Genomic DNA, 19,842 nt, shown 5'->3' with positions numbered 1-19,842 from the left:
TTATAAACCCGATGGATTCTGTTGTTCGTGGCCGGAAACGTAACTCGGAAATTCTGGATTAATAACGGCGAAACGTGTCGCGACGAGGTAACTGTGCAAGATATTCGGAGTTTCTTCTTCCGTTTTCGTGACCGCGGCATCACTTTTCTTCTATTTTTAATTTTCAACGATTCTAAGAAGAGATAAATTTTTCAAAACACTTGTTCCAGGTGCTTAAATAAACAACTGGCTTCAATAAAAATGGTATAATGATAAATTAATGAAAATAATTTAGGGTTAACATTTGTTGTTCGTGTAAATGAAATATTTTTTTCAGTTTTTTTTTTTTTTTAGATAAATGATAAAGAATTTTATCAGAAAGAATAAGTGGAAAAATTGATTTTATATCAGAGTAAATGAACGAGCATAATGGGATTAGTGATATTTTGCAAATATACATTATGCAAATGTATAACAACATTAATATAATATAAATCCATGTGGAATCTACAAGAAATATTCTTATATTGCAAAAAATGCTGATTCTGACAATTTGACAGAAATGGTCTAGAAATATTCTGTTGTATATGTTGGAAAGCTCTTTCTTTCATAAATCATAAAATTGCAATCGTAGAAATTATTTTTGTGAAAAATATCATGTATACATTATGAACATTCATCAGAATATTCTTAGAAAAAAATATACAAACAATATTCCCTTGTGAAAATAACAGCCCTCAAAATAATGAAATATCATATGAAGTTTGCAACTTTCCATTAATTTCGGGAAATTTTTTTTATTAATAATCGCGATATTTTTTCCTTATTTTAACCATCTATTCACAACAATTAATATAAAATTTATATTTATGGCACGGATAAAGAATATGAAATAAGAATAATGAATTTGAATGAATATAAATGAGTGAATTTAATGAGAGAAAATTAGCAATATTACGTAAAGTTATTAAGATTAAAATTCTCATTTAATAAATGAAATGAAATGATTGATATTAATACATGGTGTGCTGATGATTATTGTCTTTTAATTTTCTGCTTAAGCAATCACTTAATTGTCGCATTTGAATTACAATAATTTATCATTAGTAAAAACAAAAATATTTATTTAATCGACATAAATTTTTCTATAAGCAATTTTCTAATGGCAAAATTTAACATGAAAATGTGAAAATGCAATAGTAATTAAGCCACTGTAATAAGCTTGTTGTACTTAATTATATAATTAATTTATAGCATTTGAAAATATAAATATGAAATTTACGTAATTTCTCTGAATATTTTAAATTTATATTATTTATTTGCTTATCTGATGTTATAAAGTCGATCATCATTTTACTTATTGCTTATCACGAATTAAATAAATAAAATTTTTAGTTCTACTGGTTAAAATTAACAATTGTAATTCAATTAAAAAACAATAATATATTTATTATATATCAATATATAAAAATAATTTCACATTATGGTATTGAATTGTAATTTTAATAATTTTACTTATAATTATTTCGTCTTTTTTTATTTCCCTTTATTTATTCTTTATTCCTGTTTCATATTCTTTATTCGTATCAAAAATACAAATTTTCCAGCCCACTACATCTCCAATGTCCTGTTTGAATAAAATTTAATTTGTCTCTTGTCAGAAGAGTCCTGATGAAAAACAGAAGGAAGAATGAAAATTCATCTTGATATAATTGAGAAAATTGTTCTCAAAGGAGAAACAAATTAAATATTCAATTTGTATACATTCTATTTATGAATGTAAACCTAAAGTCACAATAATAATAATAAATAATACTTGAATATTATAATATTCTTTTTTAAATTAATTTTTAACTGGTAAAGCTAACTTAATTATAAAAGTGAATATCTTCTTGAAATAAGTTCAATATCAAGAGTGTAACAAATATTTTGATTTCTTTAAAATCCAAACATTATGCTACAAAAATAATTCAGGAAACAATATTATATCTATTCATATTTTTTTTCAACATACTTGTTATATGTTGAACTCGTTATATATATCATATTAATCAAGTCAATATAAAAGTAATAGATAACATTAATATGAATCTAGTTATTATTTTTAATTAAAATAATATAAATGAAGTAAAAGCTTACATTAGAATAATTAATCTTTTTATATTTTTATTAAACATCAATAAAATAAATTGGTGTGAAAAACAATTTGAGAAAAAATATCTTTATTATTTTTAGAATCACTTTGTTTACAAAAAAATTACACGGTAAAAAGGGAGCCATGAGACGAAAATAATCTTTTTTTATAAGTGGAGGATTTTCGAAAATACCAAGGTCTCTTTGTTTATTTCAAATATGATGTTTCTCTGTTATTAATAAAATAACAGGAGTCTAGCCCACTCAATGATTTCCAATATTCAGTCAAAGTTATTTGGCAATAAATAAAAAAATAAATCTAATAATATCATAGTAATAAATGTGCGAAGAAATACATCTCTATCGATATAGAGAATTTTTCGTTTTTTAAATTCAAAATTTATCAATGAAAATGATGGAATAATTCGGTGAATAATAAAATTATTGTATAAACGTCTGCTATTTAACTAAGAATATAAAAAAGTGAACTTTGAAATCTCAAAACAAAAACTCTCTATCTAAAAAAAAAAAAAAAAAAAATTACTCCCGTACCTTCTATTTACATACAACTTTTGTAAATAAATTTTTTTTTTTATAAAAATCTAAATATAAAATAATATTGAACATGATCAATGACCTACTTCGTGAAAAGAGAGAGAAACAATAATTTTATACGCATTTTTTATATATAATACGTAATAATCATACTTATTATTTTATTTAAATATTCGAAAATTCTTTAAAAAAAAAGTGTTGTTCACTATGATAAAACAAACATCTCTTTTTATTATTAGAAAAATTATTACATAAAAATCTGTCGATATTTCAACAATTGACGTTGAATAATTCATCGATAAGATAAATTTTAATCGAATAACTCATCGTTACAGGTCACGCTCTCCATTTCCATTCTCATCAGTCTTCACGTGTTTTTCCTGCTGGTCGTCGAGATCATTCCACCTACGTCGCTGGTCGTGCCGCTGCTTGGAAAGTACCTGATATTCGCCATGATACTCGTTTCGATAAGGTAAGTGTTCCAGACATATTGGAAGCAACTCAAATAGCCATCTGTTATCGAAGATACTTCTCTGCTATTCAACGTATACGTATGCATAAAAAATCCAAAGATGTTTTTGCAAAGAAGCGCAACGAGGATTTTTAAGAAACATCGAGTTCGACGTTTGCTCGTTATTTTAAATTAAAAAGTGTGTTTTTATAACGAGAAACTTGCTTCGAGAAAATCTTTTTTTGTTAGTCATCATATAAAATTCTAATAATTTTCTACGATATTTATAATTTTTTTTTCCATGCGTATAATTTAATCTTTAAATAATTTGTAAACTTTATACTTATATTAATATTGGGACGAGAAGAAAGCGTATACAAATTTTAACATGGAATATTATATAATGTCAGTAGTATGATGTACCATATTTTATTCAATCTAAAAGGATATATAATATTAATATTCGTTATCCTTTAATATTAATATTTATAATGATTTGCAAATATTTAAAATCTTCGATTTATTTCATCCTTTTTCCTAATCTCGTGGTAACTGTCGCTCATTTTCTTCTCCCTCAGAAGCAAACTTCTATACGCGTATGTACATATTTCGTGTACAAACATTCTAGAATTATCAAAGGGAAGAAACAAGTAATATACATTGCTAGTCGATTTCTGTTTGAATTTATCGTAAACAGATACACGCATGATTTGATCAACATCGAGCATAGTGAACTAATAAAAATGTTTATTTCTAACTTATAATTGCTATTTACCTTAAAATCATCGATTTTATATATCGAGATTGTCGAATATGAAATAATGAATTTTCCTAGAATTGGATATTGCTTTGTCTGTTTTATTTCAACTTAATGAAATTTCACGTTTATTTTAAGATATTGAATAAATCTAAAGAAGAGATTAATGAGCACGAAATTATTATATTTATATTTGAAATTTTCTTGCACAGTCATGTTTGAATTTTGCAACTCATTATTCGATATGAAGTCCGCCACAGAAGATGTCGTAGAAGGGGTCAAGAGAGCTCAAAGTGCTTACGAGAGTCTGCTTTAATATTTAAGATGAAGATCAAACTTGGAATTACCAAGAGTAAAGATAATAAGCTCTTTGACTTGAATTGACATTATCGAGAAAAAGTTTGACCGATTAAATTCGAATTTATGAACGCAAAAAGGACTGTCACCGTTAAAAATTTCTCAATTTTCCAAGAATATTTCTTAACGATCGTTTAGATTAAACAAAATTTTTCATCTCTCACGAAATTTATTTGCGAAGAATAATTTATTTCTATCATACAATTTCTCTTCTATCCACGTATCGCTTTTAAAGTGATGATGAAAACAATTAAATTTCAGTTTTTTTTAAAAATAATTCTGTAAAGTAGAAAAAAATTTGTTTAATTAAATTACAATAAATATTCAGAATTTCATCACTCCAATTTTAATGAAAAGATTTGGTTTCATCTTCTTTTAAAAAGATCAACGAAAATCAGAATTTTTGAGTTAATTGATAATACAAATTTCTCTACAATGTATTATTCAAAAAATTTTCTTTAATTTCTTTAACCAACTACTATATTTTACGCATCTCTAGGTATATTTTTCCCGCGTTTTAATTTTCGCGTTTCTCCGTGTTTTACAACCGCAATTACATTTCTTCGTCGCGATATATAAATTACAACACGTTGTTAAAATAAAGACTACAAATTTGCATTGCACGGGAACAAGTATGCAAATCGTAAAAATTATTCGTCCGTAAGAAAGGAACAATACACACAGGTGAAGTTTGCGTTTCGTAACAACGATAGTATGTCATTTGCAGGGGAGGGTTTATGACCGAGCTCTTCCCCTTCGATTTTCCGCCATTCGTCATTCTACGACGTTTCTCCTGCATAGATCCTTATTATTGAAATTTTTCGTCGTACGCCAGATGTACGGATTCCATCACGCGTAATTAAGCTCAGACGTGGTTCTAAGAAACAAAATTTCATGGGACGAAATCAAATTAAACGTGATGCATCGAGCTAATGAAGAATTTCAAGATCTGAACTCTGAATATATTATACGCTTCTTTGAAATTATTTATATTTGCGTATGAATTGAATTGAATCGATGAGTTATTTTTACATTTTTAATTTTTAAAATTCTAAATTTCGAAAGATTGAAATATCTTTTAATCCTTTTCATTTAAATTACTTTTGTATTCTTTCGAGTCAGTGATATTAATGGGAAAAAGTATGACATTTTGTGCATATTATATAGGTGAATACGATTAAAATTGTTTATGTAAATTAATAATATTGTATAAACATAAACTTTATTTCAAGTTATATTATATATATCGGTTTTTATATCGACAAAAATGTATCAAATTTTTATACAGAAGAAAAAATTAATGAAATTTAATGAAATTTCTTTATAATTAGTATCTTTAAGATGAACAGATTGGAAAAATAAAATTAACAAAAAGAAGGATAAAATCAAATTTTGCTTTGATTACAAAAATTATAAATAAATGTGTCATATATTTTATATTGAAAAAAGCACATGCATCAATTTTCTGCATAAATATATTTATATGCATTAAAAAAAATAGAAATAATCTCTAAAATATCATCCAATATCATCTTCAGCACACGATGCCTCATTTAGTTTTCCCTCGAAAAATTTAAATTATTATTATCTTATTCCAATTACGTATTTCGATGCAATTCCAATTTAATGGCACGACGTTCTCACGTTGAATAATTAAACCGCAAAACTTTTCACAGCAAATACGCCAGATTTTACAGTGATCTTTCTACTTTCCATGCGCGCGCTGCTCCTGGCGAAACGATTCGATCCTGATTTCGACCGTATTTAACAAGATACCAAACGTGGCACGTTTCGAGCGTGGAACTTAAATTTCGTCATTTTCGAAGGAAACATGTGTAACAAGAAACGATGATTTTATCAATTTGAACGATAATAATAGTAATTTTATAAAGTGTTTTCTCCAAAATTAACATATTTTTAAATTAAACAATGAATTACTAGAATGTATCTAGAACGAGACTTAAAATTTTCTATTTCTAATTTTTTTTAATGGAATAGCATTCTTTATTCATTATGTCACATCTCTTTTCTCCGTATATTTTTAAAATTGATATATCGTTCCATTTAAAAAAAAAAAAAAGAAATATAAGATAGATCAAATTTGTCAAAAATTTGTTATATTCTGTCACATTTTTAATTCAAAGAAATAGTATATCAAAACAGTTGTGTTGTATACACTTCACTCACTGTGATTAAGTATCTGGCAATAGAGATACGTTTAAAGGAAGAAAATTCTTGCAATGTTCAGAATAATTCCATTTTGTTTATTATTTCCTTTCCACAGCATTCACATACATGATATTTGATAAAAATTATACGTAATAATATATATATATTTAAAAAAGAATTCTTCGTGCAATATTCGAAATAATATTTCTTTCTTTTTCCACTTCTTCCGTAACATAAATTTTCCACGACCAAAAATACTGATTAAAATGATGAAATCGAAAAGGGATTTTTAATTTTCGCATATCGAGTAAAAGGTTTGATGTAAAGAAATGTAAACATATATTTGTGGCGAAAAAAATGGCCCGATTTCATTCGAAATCATCGAGGTTTCATTTCCTTATCGAAGTTCTCGAAAGTCTTCCTGATTATCAAAGTGCGTCATCGTGATATTCAACCGCCAAACAAAAGGTTTTTGTTTTCGGATCTGGGTTATCACACACACAAATGGACCATACGAGCCTTATTCTGAACAGGTAGGCAGGCTAGTTCGAGTGGAACGTTTATAATGTGCAATGCCGATATTAATTCAACGTGAATATGTCGATGATCGAGTTCTAAAGGTCGCATATGTACTATTTTCCATTCCAGAAATATTGGGTTGTTCGAAAAATTCTTCTCATTTCCTAGGCTGTATTGATCTTCTCCATCTTTCTGGAATTTTTATATCTATTTATTTCTCGTTTCATCATTTTTAGAGAATTATTCTCTAAAAATTCGAAATCGTTTTAACAAAAATAATATACATCTTGAAAATGTTTTTTGTTTAATATTTTTACTTGATTTATTTTCCAAAAAAAAAACAAAATAAGAGTTTATTACTCCAATTAATTTGTTGTTAATTGTTAAATAGGCTTCGTATTCGTATGAGAATAATTAGAAATTGAAATATTAAAAAACAATTTTTATTAAAAATTACGTATTCTTCGAAAAGGATATAACAATTTGATAAACTTTGTTCACTTTTCCTAATCTCACCTTCACAATTTTTATCAAAAACGATAAAGAAACAAAGGATACGATACAAATACATATATTCTTCTTAATTTTCTTCTGCATTTCTGTTTCAATCAAATCGCACAAATTGAGAATATATATTATATGTATAGTAACAAATAATTACGAATAATTTAACGTTATTTTATATATAGCAATTCACGTTCAATTTTCTTACTTTTGAAATCTATAAATTCAAGCGTAGATAAATACATCCGATCCTTCCTTTAGAGTAAACGCGTCTCATCCAGCCAGAAACAAGTTTTAGGATTAGTTTCATGCTAGTTCCGCCTAAAGGTGATTACAGGCCGTAATTTACAGAGCCATGATTTGAACATGGGCCACAATTGCGCCGTGGAATTTATCGTTACGTACTATTATCACGGTGTAATTCGATAAATTAGAAAAAATGTTCTCTCATATTTGTTATCAAATTATGCGATAATTAATTAACTCTCTGGCATTATTTCGTGTGAAGCAAATTAATTAATTAATTATTATTTATTAAATTATAATAGTTAAGCGTTTGATGTCTTCTTGCTTGCTCGATAAATTATATTTTTTTAATAATCGAGAGTCAATCAAATATAGTCAAATATAGTAATTAATAGTTACAACATTATAATAATGAACAAATTCGAAATCAGAATGGATTGTGCTTAATTTATCGATTTCAACGATCTTGAAGTGCGTCAACAGTTTTTTAAACTTGATATCGATGAGGAAGTTGGCAAAAAATTTTGTACCACGCGTTCAGCATCAAACAATTGAGAAATTCAATGCATAATTTCCTCATTACAACTCTCTTTCCATTCATCAATCGCTTCGTCATCTTCCTCGTCGAATATTCGTCCTTTTTGAAACAAAATCTAACTAATTAAATCCCCAATTCTAATTTTAATCAATAAACAATTTCTCCAGATCGTTATTTTTCAAAAAAAAGAAGATATTTTATACATATTTTAAATCGTTCCTTCATCAAACTGTTATTTGAATTTATTAATTAAATTAAATCTAGCCGATGCAAGATGCAAAAGGAATTATTTCGAAACAAAACTAAATCGCTAATTAGCTCATAAAATCCCCAATCGTCAATTTCTTTATTGCTATATATAACGAATAATTCATTTCGAACGATATATCTTACATATATTTTAAATCAAATTCTTATTTCAATATATTAATTGAATTAAATCCAGCCAATGCAAGATGGAAAAAAGAATCTGAAATCTCGAAAAGAAACAAAATACGATCGACGTTATCCTCGCGTGTTTTATTCCGATCCAGCTCGTCCACCATTATGGATTTTCACGCACGTTTACGTTGCAAATGTAACGCATTACGATCTTACTGTTAGCCTCGCGTGAAATTATTAATGCATTTACGATTAAGCCTCTCCTTACTTCGACAATAATCTTCCAATCCGATAAAAAATTCTCTTCTCGTAGCGCGACAAACAATTATTCCAAAGTAACATTTTCAAGCAGATTTTTACCAATTAATGGAGGAAAGGATTTATTTCGCAGGGGGGAGGCCATTGAAGAGATATCACACCGCTTTGAAACGAAATTAAATCGTCTGAACGGGGCGAGAAGGAGGGAGGGAAGGAAAAAGTTCTCACAGCGAGACGAGGAGAAAGTTATTTCGTACGTGGGGACTTTGAGACCCGTGTTACACGGGTATTCTTCGTTTTTACGGGTGCAGTAAAATAAACATCCGTCGCTGGAGACAAAGAAGGGACGATAAAAGAGGCGGATAAAATTGGGGGAGGAGGATAGAATCCTCTGAAAAGTCCTGAAACGTTAATAACGAACGAGTGAACACGGAAACCGGAGAAATCGTTGCGCCCCAGTTTACCACGGCAGTTTGTTGTCGACTTTAAAATCTTAGTTTTGTATGAGCAGCTCTAACAACGAGAAACACGACCGGTAGTTTCTCTAGGTTTGGAGAAGATCCAGCTCCCACGGTTAGCTCTCCTTCTCTTTCTCTTCTTCCCCCTCCCCTTCCTTCCACCCCATAAAGCTAATGTCTTCTTGTTTTACCGCTTTTACGATTCGAGGTCGTCTCTCCTCGCCATCTTCGAAGAAACTAAATGTCTCCGACTGCTTTTCGTCTTCCTCACCAGCCTTTCCAGCCCCAACTCTTTATCCTTAACACGCCATCTATCTCGCCACCAACAGGATTCTGGACTCTTCTCTTCCTTTTTAATTTCTTCCTTCCGCTTGCATTAAATCCTTCTACGCTTCTTCATCCTGATTCCTCCTCTTCTTCACCTTTGTCACCAACCAACTTCTCTGTGAAACTGTGCCAACACAACGTTCCTTTATTCCTTTATTTTTTTTTTCGTCCTTTCGTTGCAATTTCCTCTCCCTTCGAGAAAGCGTTTTAATGCCGTTATAATGAACGCCCCTCGCGACTGATAGCGACGCTGAGGCGAAACAATGGGCCGCCATTCGATCGATCGCGCGTGCATCCTGGCTGCACGCCTCCACAATGGAAATGAAACGGAAGCCGTGTCTGCCGCGGCAGGAAAAAATTTATGAGCATTGCTTGCCGCGTGCTTACCGCGCGAATTGATCCGACCGGTCGAACGCCAATGGAAAGGTAGATTGGCGGCGATGAAGCCGCGCCCCGCCTTACAGATCCCGTTTAATTTGACGTGATACTCCCTCGATGATGTGACCCGTTGAACAGGAATTATTATTCTTCCATTTCCCCCTCGTGGAGGATCTTTTTTCTTTTCTTGATTCGTTGGAATTGTTCTCTGAGAGAATAAATATGTTGTTGGAACGAATTTTACAAGGGTTGTGTATAGTATGTAGAGGTGGGTGGATGTTGTGAATGGGGTGTGATATTTTGTGGATTCTTTTTGTGTGTTGTTCGAATCGAAAAATTTGTGAGGAAGGGAAGGTGTATTGGTTGGTTAAGGATATCTTTTGTCTGTCAAAGTAATCTTTGAAAGAAAGTGTAACGTCTGTATCGTTTATTTAATTGTTTGAAAGTGTTTAAAAATTCATTTTAGTTTAGTTGCTTTATTATTATTATTATTTCAAGAACAGTATTGTTTTTCAATCTAGGTATTATTGTTATAAGAAGAAATTTAATTATAATAGGTGTAATTCAATCTTGAAAAAAAGTAATCTATATCTTCTAAAATTATTAAAAATTACAAGTAATCTATATCTTCTAAAATTATTAAAAATTACAGTTAAATTTTGGATGTCCATTTTCAAGCATTTTTAAACTTCTTAAATTTGTCTTGTTAAACTGAATTTATTTATTTGAACCAGGAAGGATTAGTTGGATCTATTAGTTAAAGATTGATAGATAATCAAATTTTCTATCTTCTCCTGTCAAAATAATCTTTGAAACGGTGTAACGTCGTTTATTTAATTGTTTGAAAGAGTTTTTCAATATTATTGCATGTTATAAGAAGAAATTCCTATATTTAATTATAATAGATTTATGTTCAAGCTTGGAAAAAGTATAATCTATATCTTTTAAAATTATTCTATATTGAATAATTAATTAATTAAATATTTGTCCAACAAAATACACGTTTCAATATAAAGCAAAATAAAAATTCTATTAATCTATTTATAATCAACGCTAATCAGATAAAATTCTTTAATATCCAAAAAATGAGAAAGATTGAATGAAATTTAAGATTGGCTAATTATTGTAAATCAATATTATTATTCTATTCATTGAATTTTTGACAAATTTCATTAATATTTTCGCTTTAAGAAAATCTTTTCCACGTTTGATAATAATTTCTGATATAACTCTTGTACGTGTGTGTGTTTCTTTCCCAATTGCGCCGTTTTATTAAGGCAAACAACAGAAATAAATTTTATACGGTACAATGCCATGCCATTATAAGGTAAACCACATTGCTCTCATTATAACGCTTTTTATGAGTGGAATCGTATTGGCGAGCGTTAAATTCACTGAAAGTTCATTGTTCGGAATTTCAATTATAAAAGTCAAGAATAAACGATTGTACACACCCTTATACTCGTAACACCTTTGCTTGCTTAAACACATCTTTTTAGAGGTGCACTTCAAATATGTATGATATATAAATCGTGACAAAATTTTTAACGTTTTTATCTAATTGATCAATTTTTTTAAATGTTTTGCGTGTTTGTTATCTGCTATTCTGGATTTTTGCACATTTGTATTTTTCGTGAATTCTGTAATCTACTTACAAGGTAAATAGAGTGGAATTTTTTAAATTACGAAAAACATTTTAAAATAAAGATGCAATATAGTGCATATTAAATTGTCTGGAAATTAATTGCGGCTTTCTACGCGATAATGTTTAAAATTGCAATAGTTTCGTACAAAATAAATTCATTTAATTAAAATAAAAATTATTACAATTTATTTTTGTTAAAAAAAAATATAAAATATTCTATCATTTAAATATTTGGATTTTTCTTTTTTTCAATAATTGAGAAATTATTACCTATGCCTAAAAATTTAAAGTGTTTAAAGTTGAAAATTAATTAAAATATATTAATGAGAAATATACGATTCATATTCTATATACTTTATTTTTATTGAATGTACAATAAAATGACGCCAAAAAGGTGTCTATCTTGAATAAAAAATAACAGAGCCTTGAAGATTCTTTTTCAAAATATCAGATATTCCCATGAAATTATTACATATTGAAAGTACATATTTTGATTGCATTTTTAACTGCATGTAAAAAGAGATTTTTTTTAAATATCCATCAAATTAGAGAAAATAATGATAAATTTTTGTGTATTAAAATTTAATTTTGAATAATTTTTGTAATGAAATGATAATAAACTATTAGCAATCTTTAATCTCTTTTTATTCTAATCACATAATTTCATATAAACAAAGCTAATACTATTTATAATTTATAATGTATATAACATTACCAAATTTAAAGACAGATACAACACGATTTTTTAAGAATAAAAGCAAAACAAAAATGTTTCGAGGAAAATGCAATCGCACAACATCTATCTATAAATAAATTATACACCAATAGATTAACACTTAAAATTGAACATACAAAACAAAACTATAAATTAAATCAATAGCATCGCTTTATAAGTATTATTAAAATTTTCAAACCAATAAAATCGTCCAAACTGCCAACATTTTTCCATCGAAAAATTTACGCGCATAATAGATCATATAATATATAAACAATCTTTCTTTAAAAAAAGAAAGAAAGAAGAATGGAAAAGAAAACGAAGCAAAGAAGGAAAAAGAAGAAGAATACGGTGGCCGAATCGATGCCTCGTCTCGTTATTTAAATATCGTTCATACGAGAGGCCGCAAATGCTGCTATTAATATTAAACGGGGCCCGGCGCCAGTTTCAAAGAGATTTCCCTTCTCGTGCGAGGCAGGCAGCGCCCTTTGAAAAGAGCCCCTTACGGGCCAATGAACCTATACAGGGGTGTGAATAGAAACACTTCTGAAATTAATGTCCCGGAATGTCGACGACCGGCTGACCCGTATATCGAACGCAAATCTGTGTACTTAACTGGAATTTTTTAACCTCGCGCCGAGGTTAAATTAGGGGATGGCTCGTAATGAAAATTGTTTCACGCCGTTATCACTCGAAATTGAATCGCGCCCATTCGTATCGATGTACAGGGTGTTGGAAAGGATTTAAGGAGAAAAATTTAAAGTCGTGTTATAAATTTTATAAAATTTTTGATGGTACATTGAAAATATGTGTTAAATAAAATTTCAGGAGGGCATAAATTGATATAAATTGTTTCGAATCAATCTTTCTTCGTATCGGTGAAGTAATTGGTCATCAACGATTGAAATTGATTTTAGAGATTTATGTTGTTTTTCTTGGTGAGAGTAGTATAAGTGTTTGAAAGCTTGGACTTTCTTTCTTTAACACCCTATATACACGTGGCAATTTGAAAAGCAATTTTCTATTTCATTAATCCACGGGATAATGAATTCTTCGATAATGATGGAAATATATTTTTTATACTATAAGTAAGGGTGTTCCAAAAACGTGGAACCATTAATTGGAAATTCTTGAGATTCTTAATTTCAAAAACAATTTTTCTTTTCTCTTTTCTTCCAAGGCTAAAGCGGTAGCGATAGGTATGTGTCGCGATCGAACAAACAAGTCGAAGAAAGTGCTGATTGAATTTTACATCGAATTATAATTTATTCTCGAATAAAATAATTACTTGCTGTTCGAATCGAATTTATTCAAAATAAATGTAACAAAATCGTGATTTTAATTCGGCACAAGAGTTTTCGCAAAAAACGTGAAATTTTCCTTTTCTTCGCTTCTCCTTCGATGCGATAAATTTCTCGAACAAGATTCAACGATTTAAAAACGGATTCCAACGAACGGATTTAATTGAAATAAAAAGCTTGCCATCTCATCGTAACAACAATTTATTTCTCGACCCGCTTAATAGAGAATAAATGGATGCTTGATCGAAGAATGTTTCGCGAGTCGTTCGTTTAACGCGCGTACGTACATGTTATAGCGTTAAATACTCTGCTCACGTTCCTGGGAGATCGCTCTGATTACTGCATTGTTCAACGGTCTCCGTGAGCGGCGCAACGGTTGCAAGAATGAACACGAGCGTTTTAACACGCGAGGATAGGGGAAACGCCTATCCTAAAATTCCCAGAATGTAAATGATAATTCATCCCTTCTAACGAGTTTTCGCAATTTAATTTCTCGCCACGTTGCACACACGTACTCGCGAGGCTGCGTAAACAAGGCGCAGCGATGTGTTTTATCGGGTCTTCGTGCCAGACCGCGATGGCGTAGTTGAAAGTAACGAGAGGATATCGACACGACCGAGTGAGTAAAAAAAGTGAAGTATATTAAGTGAAAAAAACGTTTCGAAAGTACGATCAAAAATGTCTTCTACACTCTTTGTGTATGTTTGTTGTGTATGTGGAGCAAGGAAAAATCTCTTTTGAAATCTCCGAGCGTTCTTTTAATTGTCGTGCGTTGGAATAATTGCGTGCAACTTGAAGACTATTTTAATAATTTTTTTATTACGAAGAAGCAGATTGCGATGCGTTTACTTTGTCAGTATTATTCTTGGGTTTTCTATACTTTATTTAAGTACGAATTATTAAGGAAGAAATGATTGCATAAATATGAAATCGTTTAAATTAAATTAAATTAAAAATTTTATTTAAAAAATGTGCTCCTCTTTTCGTAATAAAATTTCTAAAATTTTCGTTTATATCTATAACCGCACCGTTTAAACAAAGTTTGATCTGAGGGAAAAAAGTGATACGAATCAACGATTTATACAGAGAGAAAATAGAAAGTAGAAAAAGTCAACGGAGAGAGAGACGAAGCAATGCGAATCACGGAAATGTAATAAAAAAAACCTGTTCCTGTTCTCTATCTACCAAGATTATTGTTGACTTGAGAGGAACGAAACAACTGGAATATCCGTGCAACCAGCCACCAGAGACTCTTTTCGTAATCGTAAAAGAAGGAGAAGTTTGATGGAAGAATTGTGGAATAGACTTTGCTCGTGGTTTTAACGTGCTCGTAAAAATTCGCTCTGTCTCTATCTCGTGTGCAATAGCAGTCGAAAGTGACTTTTATCGAACTACCACTACTGTTTTCTACTCTCTTTTATACGCAAAGTTGACAAGAGATAACTTTTAATCAATATATATATATATAAATCAAAAGTAATAAAATATTCTTTTGCCAACATTGAAACTTCCCTTCCAAATAACTTACGTAAACTAAGACTGGACAACCGGCCATGATTGGTCTATTCTACTTGTCTGAACGTGACTGGCTTATCCTCTTTACCCGATAAAAGCTAGTTTGTTCTACTTGTATGACTAGAACCGACCCAATTTTACTTCCACGATTATAAATGATCTATTTTACTCGCTTGATTAGAACTGGCTCACCACACTTGTTTATCCTGATTTGTTGCTTGTCTGATCCATTGAATTGACCCGTTCTATTCTATATTTTCTTGATTATATTCCATCTCACTTTGACCACAAGCGTTTCTCTTCGAAATAACCGATCTAAAATCCACTATCCACTGGCAGTTCTATCCTGTCCTATTTTTTAACGCGAGAATACTTTGACAAAAGAATATTTCTTTACGACTCGATCGAAAAGTATCAAATCGATTTTTAATAATATAATAAATAATTTCAAAACGGAAAAATTCAATTTATCGAGAAAATCAATTTCCCTTTACGCACTTGGTGTGCAGACACGCAATTAAAACGGGGAGGGGAGTCTCGTCTAGACTTGCACGTCCCTGCCATCATCAACTGCAGCATCAGTCACCATCAGTCGGTTCCGGTTGATATTACGAAGTCGACAGCGGTTTCCAGAACCGCTGCTCCAGCGCAACAACACGGATCCTCGAGGATCCTCGCTCCAAATATGGCGGCTTCCTCCTCCCTCCCCGCGGGGAGGAGGGATTGGAAATTCCACGAGGGAAGACGAAGGAAGTGCCAGGAGACTTCCGTTTGCCAACCGCGAGCCCGTTAGCTCGGCTACCCCTTCGAGAATAGAATCCAATTTAAGCATGGCACGATTCCCAAGTCGTGATACCGACTCGGCCTAACTGGCGCGCCACACTTACTTTCGCGCCCGAAATTTGCACGATGTATATACGTATATAGACGGAGGAGGGCGTGACAACGAAAAGCGAATTATTATATATAGTTGGGTCGAAACGATTTTCTTTTCCAACGTTCATTCATCTTCGATGAAATTTAATTGGAAATTGTTATTAATTATTAATGTTCGTGGAGGAGTAAGAGGTAAATAGTGTTAATAAATGAATTGATTAAAATTCTTTCTTCTTCTCTTCTTTGTTATCCACCATGATCGTACCAATGTTATGTTTGATAGTTGTTGAACAGTAATCATTAATAATCGTTAATAATCGATTCTCTTTTATTTTATTAGGCTTTTCCTCGAGTTTTCCTTGTTGAACAGTAATCTCATCATTAATAATCGTTGATAATCGGTTCTCTTTTATTTTATTAGGCTTTTCCTCGAGTTTCCCTTGTTGAACAGTAATCTCATCATTAATAATCGTTGATAATCGGTTCTTTTTTATTTTATTAGATTTTTCCTCGAGTTTCCCTTGTTGAACAGTAATCTCATCATTAATAATCGTTGATAATCGGTTCTCTTTTATTTTATTAGGCTTTTCCTCGAGTTTCCCTTATTGAACAGTAATCATTAATAATCGTTGATAATCGGTTCTCTTTTATTTTATTAGGCTTTTCCTCGAATTTTCCTTGTTGAACAGTAATCATTAATAATCGTTGATAATCGATTCTCTTTTATTTTATTAGGCTTTTCCTCGAGTTTTCCTTGTTGAACAGTAATCTCATCATTAATAATCGTGGATAATCGGTTCTCTTTTATTTTATTAGGCTTTTCCTCGAGTTTCCCTTGTTGAACAGTAATCTCATCATTAATAATCGTTGATAATCGGTTCTTTTTTATTTTATTAGATTTTTCCTCGAGTTTCCCTTGTTGAACAGTAATCTCATCATTAATAATCGTTGATAATCGGTTCTCTTTTATTTTATTAGGCTTTTCCTCGAGTTTCCCTTATTGAACAGTAATCATTAATAATCGTTGATAATCGGTTCTCTTTTATTTTATTAGATTTTTCCTCGAATTTTTTTTGTTGAACAGTAATCATTAATAATCGTTGATAATCGATTCTTTTTTATTTTATTAGATTTTTCCTCGAATTTCCCTTGTTGAACAGTAATCATTAATAATCGTGGATAATCGATTTTCTTTTATTTTATTAGGCTTTTCCTTCAGTTTCCCTTGTTGAACAGTAATCTCATCATTAATAATCGTTGATAATCGATTCTCTTTTATTTTATTAGGCTTTTCCTCGAGTTTTCCTTGTTGAACAGTAATCTCATCATTAATAATCGTTGATAATCGGTTCTTTTTTATTTTATTAGGCTTTTCCTCGAATTTTCCTTGTTGAACAGTAATCATTAATAATCGTTGATAATCGGTTCTTTTTTATTTTATTAGGTTTTTGAGAATACATATATTTTGTCGGTTAGTCGACATTCCGAGTCTACGCCAATGAAGTCATCGTTGTTCGACAGTTTGTTGCATCTTAAGATTCTTGCTTCTGAGAGCGGAAAAATTGGAATCACTCCCGATTTTTCTCATGTTCCTTGATAAGACTTAAAGGCTTATACATTTAATTGTATAATATATTGTTTTGTGAGAGAGCAAAGTTGGAGTAGAAATCTTTTTTTATGAAATATTCTGTGCGAAGAATTCTGAGAAATTAGTAATATTGATAATTATATATTATGACACGTTATATCTTATTATTCTTTTATTTCGATTTTCGTACGAATCTCTCAGAATTTGTACATAAATTACTACATTAACTGATTTAAAGGAAAGAAAGAAAGAAACAAATAAATAGAAATAAGAAATTCAATTCTAAGATCGTTATTCTAAGATCAAATAATTATAATTTAGAACCAATTTTTCTTTTATACATAGATATATCATAAATATAACATCGTATTTAAGAATTTAATTGTTGTTCGAGAGAGATTGAATTGGAATAATACGCCGAGAAATTTGATTTGGCATTGTTCGAAGCAATTGTCAATGCATCGATCTTAAGTAATGTAATGTTATTCTCATTATACTTGATAACGACGACAGCTACCTATATCTACCTAGCTAATATATGCATAATTCATTATACCCAATTGTTCTGCATATACAGATAATTTAATCGAGTTTATATAGTGCACAAGTTAATGACCGATGATAAATCTGTGTCAGCAACTTCCTAAATCCACTATTTGTGAATCCATAATCTTATATAATTACATTAAGATGAATCGTGTCAATGTATTATGATTATTTGGAATTATTAACGTAACCACCGAAATGGAATGGCACGAAGTATTAACACTATTGCTTTTCGATTGTTTTTCTCAGAGATTAAAAAAGAAAAGGAAGTGGAAAAGGTTTGGCCAATGAATAAAACTATAGATAGATAGAATAAATAAATTATCATAAAATAATATATATATATATACACGTTTAAAGGTATCTTCGTAAGAGAAAAAAGTAAGCAAACAATTTGATTCGCGAGAGAAATCGGGTAGAATTTCAATGAACAGGAAAGTTTGTCAAACTCGAGAGCTTTCCAGCTCCGGTGTAACAATCTACTTCGTAGTCTCGAACGATTACACGATTTTCTTCAAAGACGAGAAACTCGACGAATTTCAAATTGCGAACGACGAACCTTGCCACGGAATTTTCCAGCACGGTTAATGATCATAATTCCATGATTGTCGAAGAGATTCGTGCATCTCTTAAAAGCGACAAGAGATTAAAAAGAATCTTTTCTTTAAAGAGCGTTCAAGAAAAATCGTTTAAGATTCGTATAAGGCTTGAAAACTCAATTGTTTGTAGCAGAGTGTAAAATATCTTGTCAACTGTTTAGTTTGTATCATTGTAACACTTGTATTATTTTGAAAATGCATCAATATACAAGAATGCATAAGATTAGTTGCAAAGATATAATGAGACACCCTATATATAGAAAATAAATTTTTAGCAACATAAAATAAGCTGTAACTCAGAAAACACAGGTGATATTTATTTTTTTTTTCTTATTTTAATATGTAAATTTTAATATTTATGTAAGTGCATGTGATTTTTTATTTATTAATCGTGAAAATTCAAAAAGTTGATTCATATCCACTTTTAAGCAAAAATTTAAAACAATTTAAATTAGATTTTAAAAAGAAGTATAAAACTTGATATTACCTCCTCTATAATCTATATTTAGAATAATAGCTGTGTTATCACTGTGACAATGAGTATATTAAATTTTCCATGTAAAAAATTACAACAATTAATATCTAATGGAATTTTTATATTAAATTGTACAAACCTATTTCTTCCTAATTTAACAATGTACAGTAAGTTACAAAAGTATTTGAATTCTATTTCACAAGGTTTCATTTTCCAAATTATTAAAATCATCAATTAAGTTTAAAGAAAAAACAAATACATTCCAACATCCCTCTCTTCTACTTACAATAATTAAAACACATCCCTATCTTTGAATTTGTTATTTGATTAAAAAGAACATTCATAATTAAAAAAAAAAAAAAATCAACATGACTGACGATGAGCGTTAAAAGACAAATATGTTAAGTTTTTCTCGTAACATCTGAAATGAATGGAACGTGGGACGAATAAGGAAATAATACGCGGGAATTTCCATAAAGCTCAACGGACCGAAGTCATAGAATAATAATTGAATTTAATTTCCACGAAACGCGGAGAGAACGATTGGAAGGAAGTGGAGACTAGCGGGCGGA

The 19,842-nt window shown here is 30.1% G+C and overlaps 1 protein-coding gene across 1 annotated transcript in view; it reads left to right on the top strand.

Moving 5' to 3' along the window:
- Positions 1–19,842, top strand: part of nAChRalpha4 (nicotinic acetylcholine receptor alpha4) — a 226,556-nt gene that overhangs the window by 183,073 nt on the left and 23,641 nt on the right. The window contains exon 8 of the mRNA XM_003692945.4: positions 3,003–3,139. Coding sequence (XP_003692993.1) covers positions 3,003–3,139 — 137 coding nt within the window. The remainder of the gene's footprint in view (positions 1–3,002; positions 3,140–19,842) is intronic.

The sequence above is a fragment of the Apis florea genome, unplaced genomic scaffold, assembly GCF_048593485.1.
Source record: "Apis florea isolate Af1SG1 unplaced genomic scaffold, ASM4859348v1 contig_3170_pilon, whole genome shotgun sequence".
NCBI lineage: Eukaryota > Metazoa > Arthropoda > Insecta > Hymenoptera > Apidae > Apis > Apis florea.
This window is presented reverse-complemented; position numbering and strand designations above follow the sequence as displayed.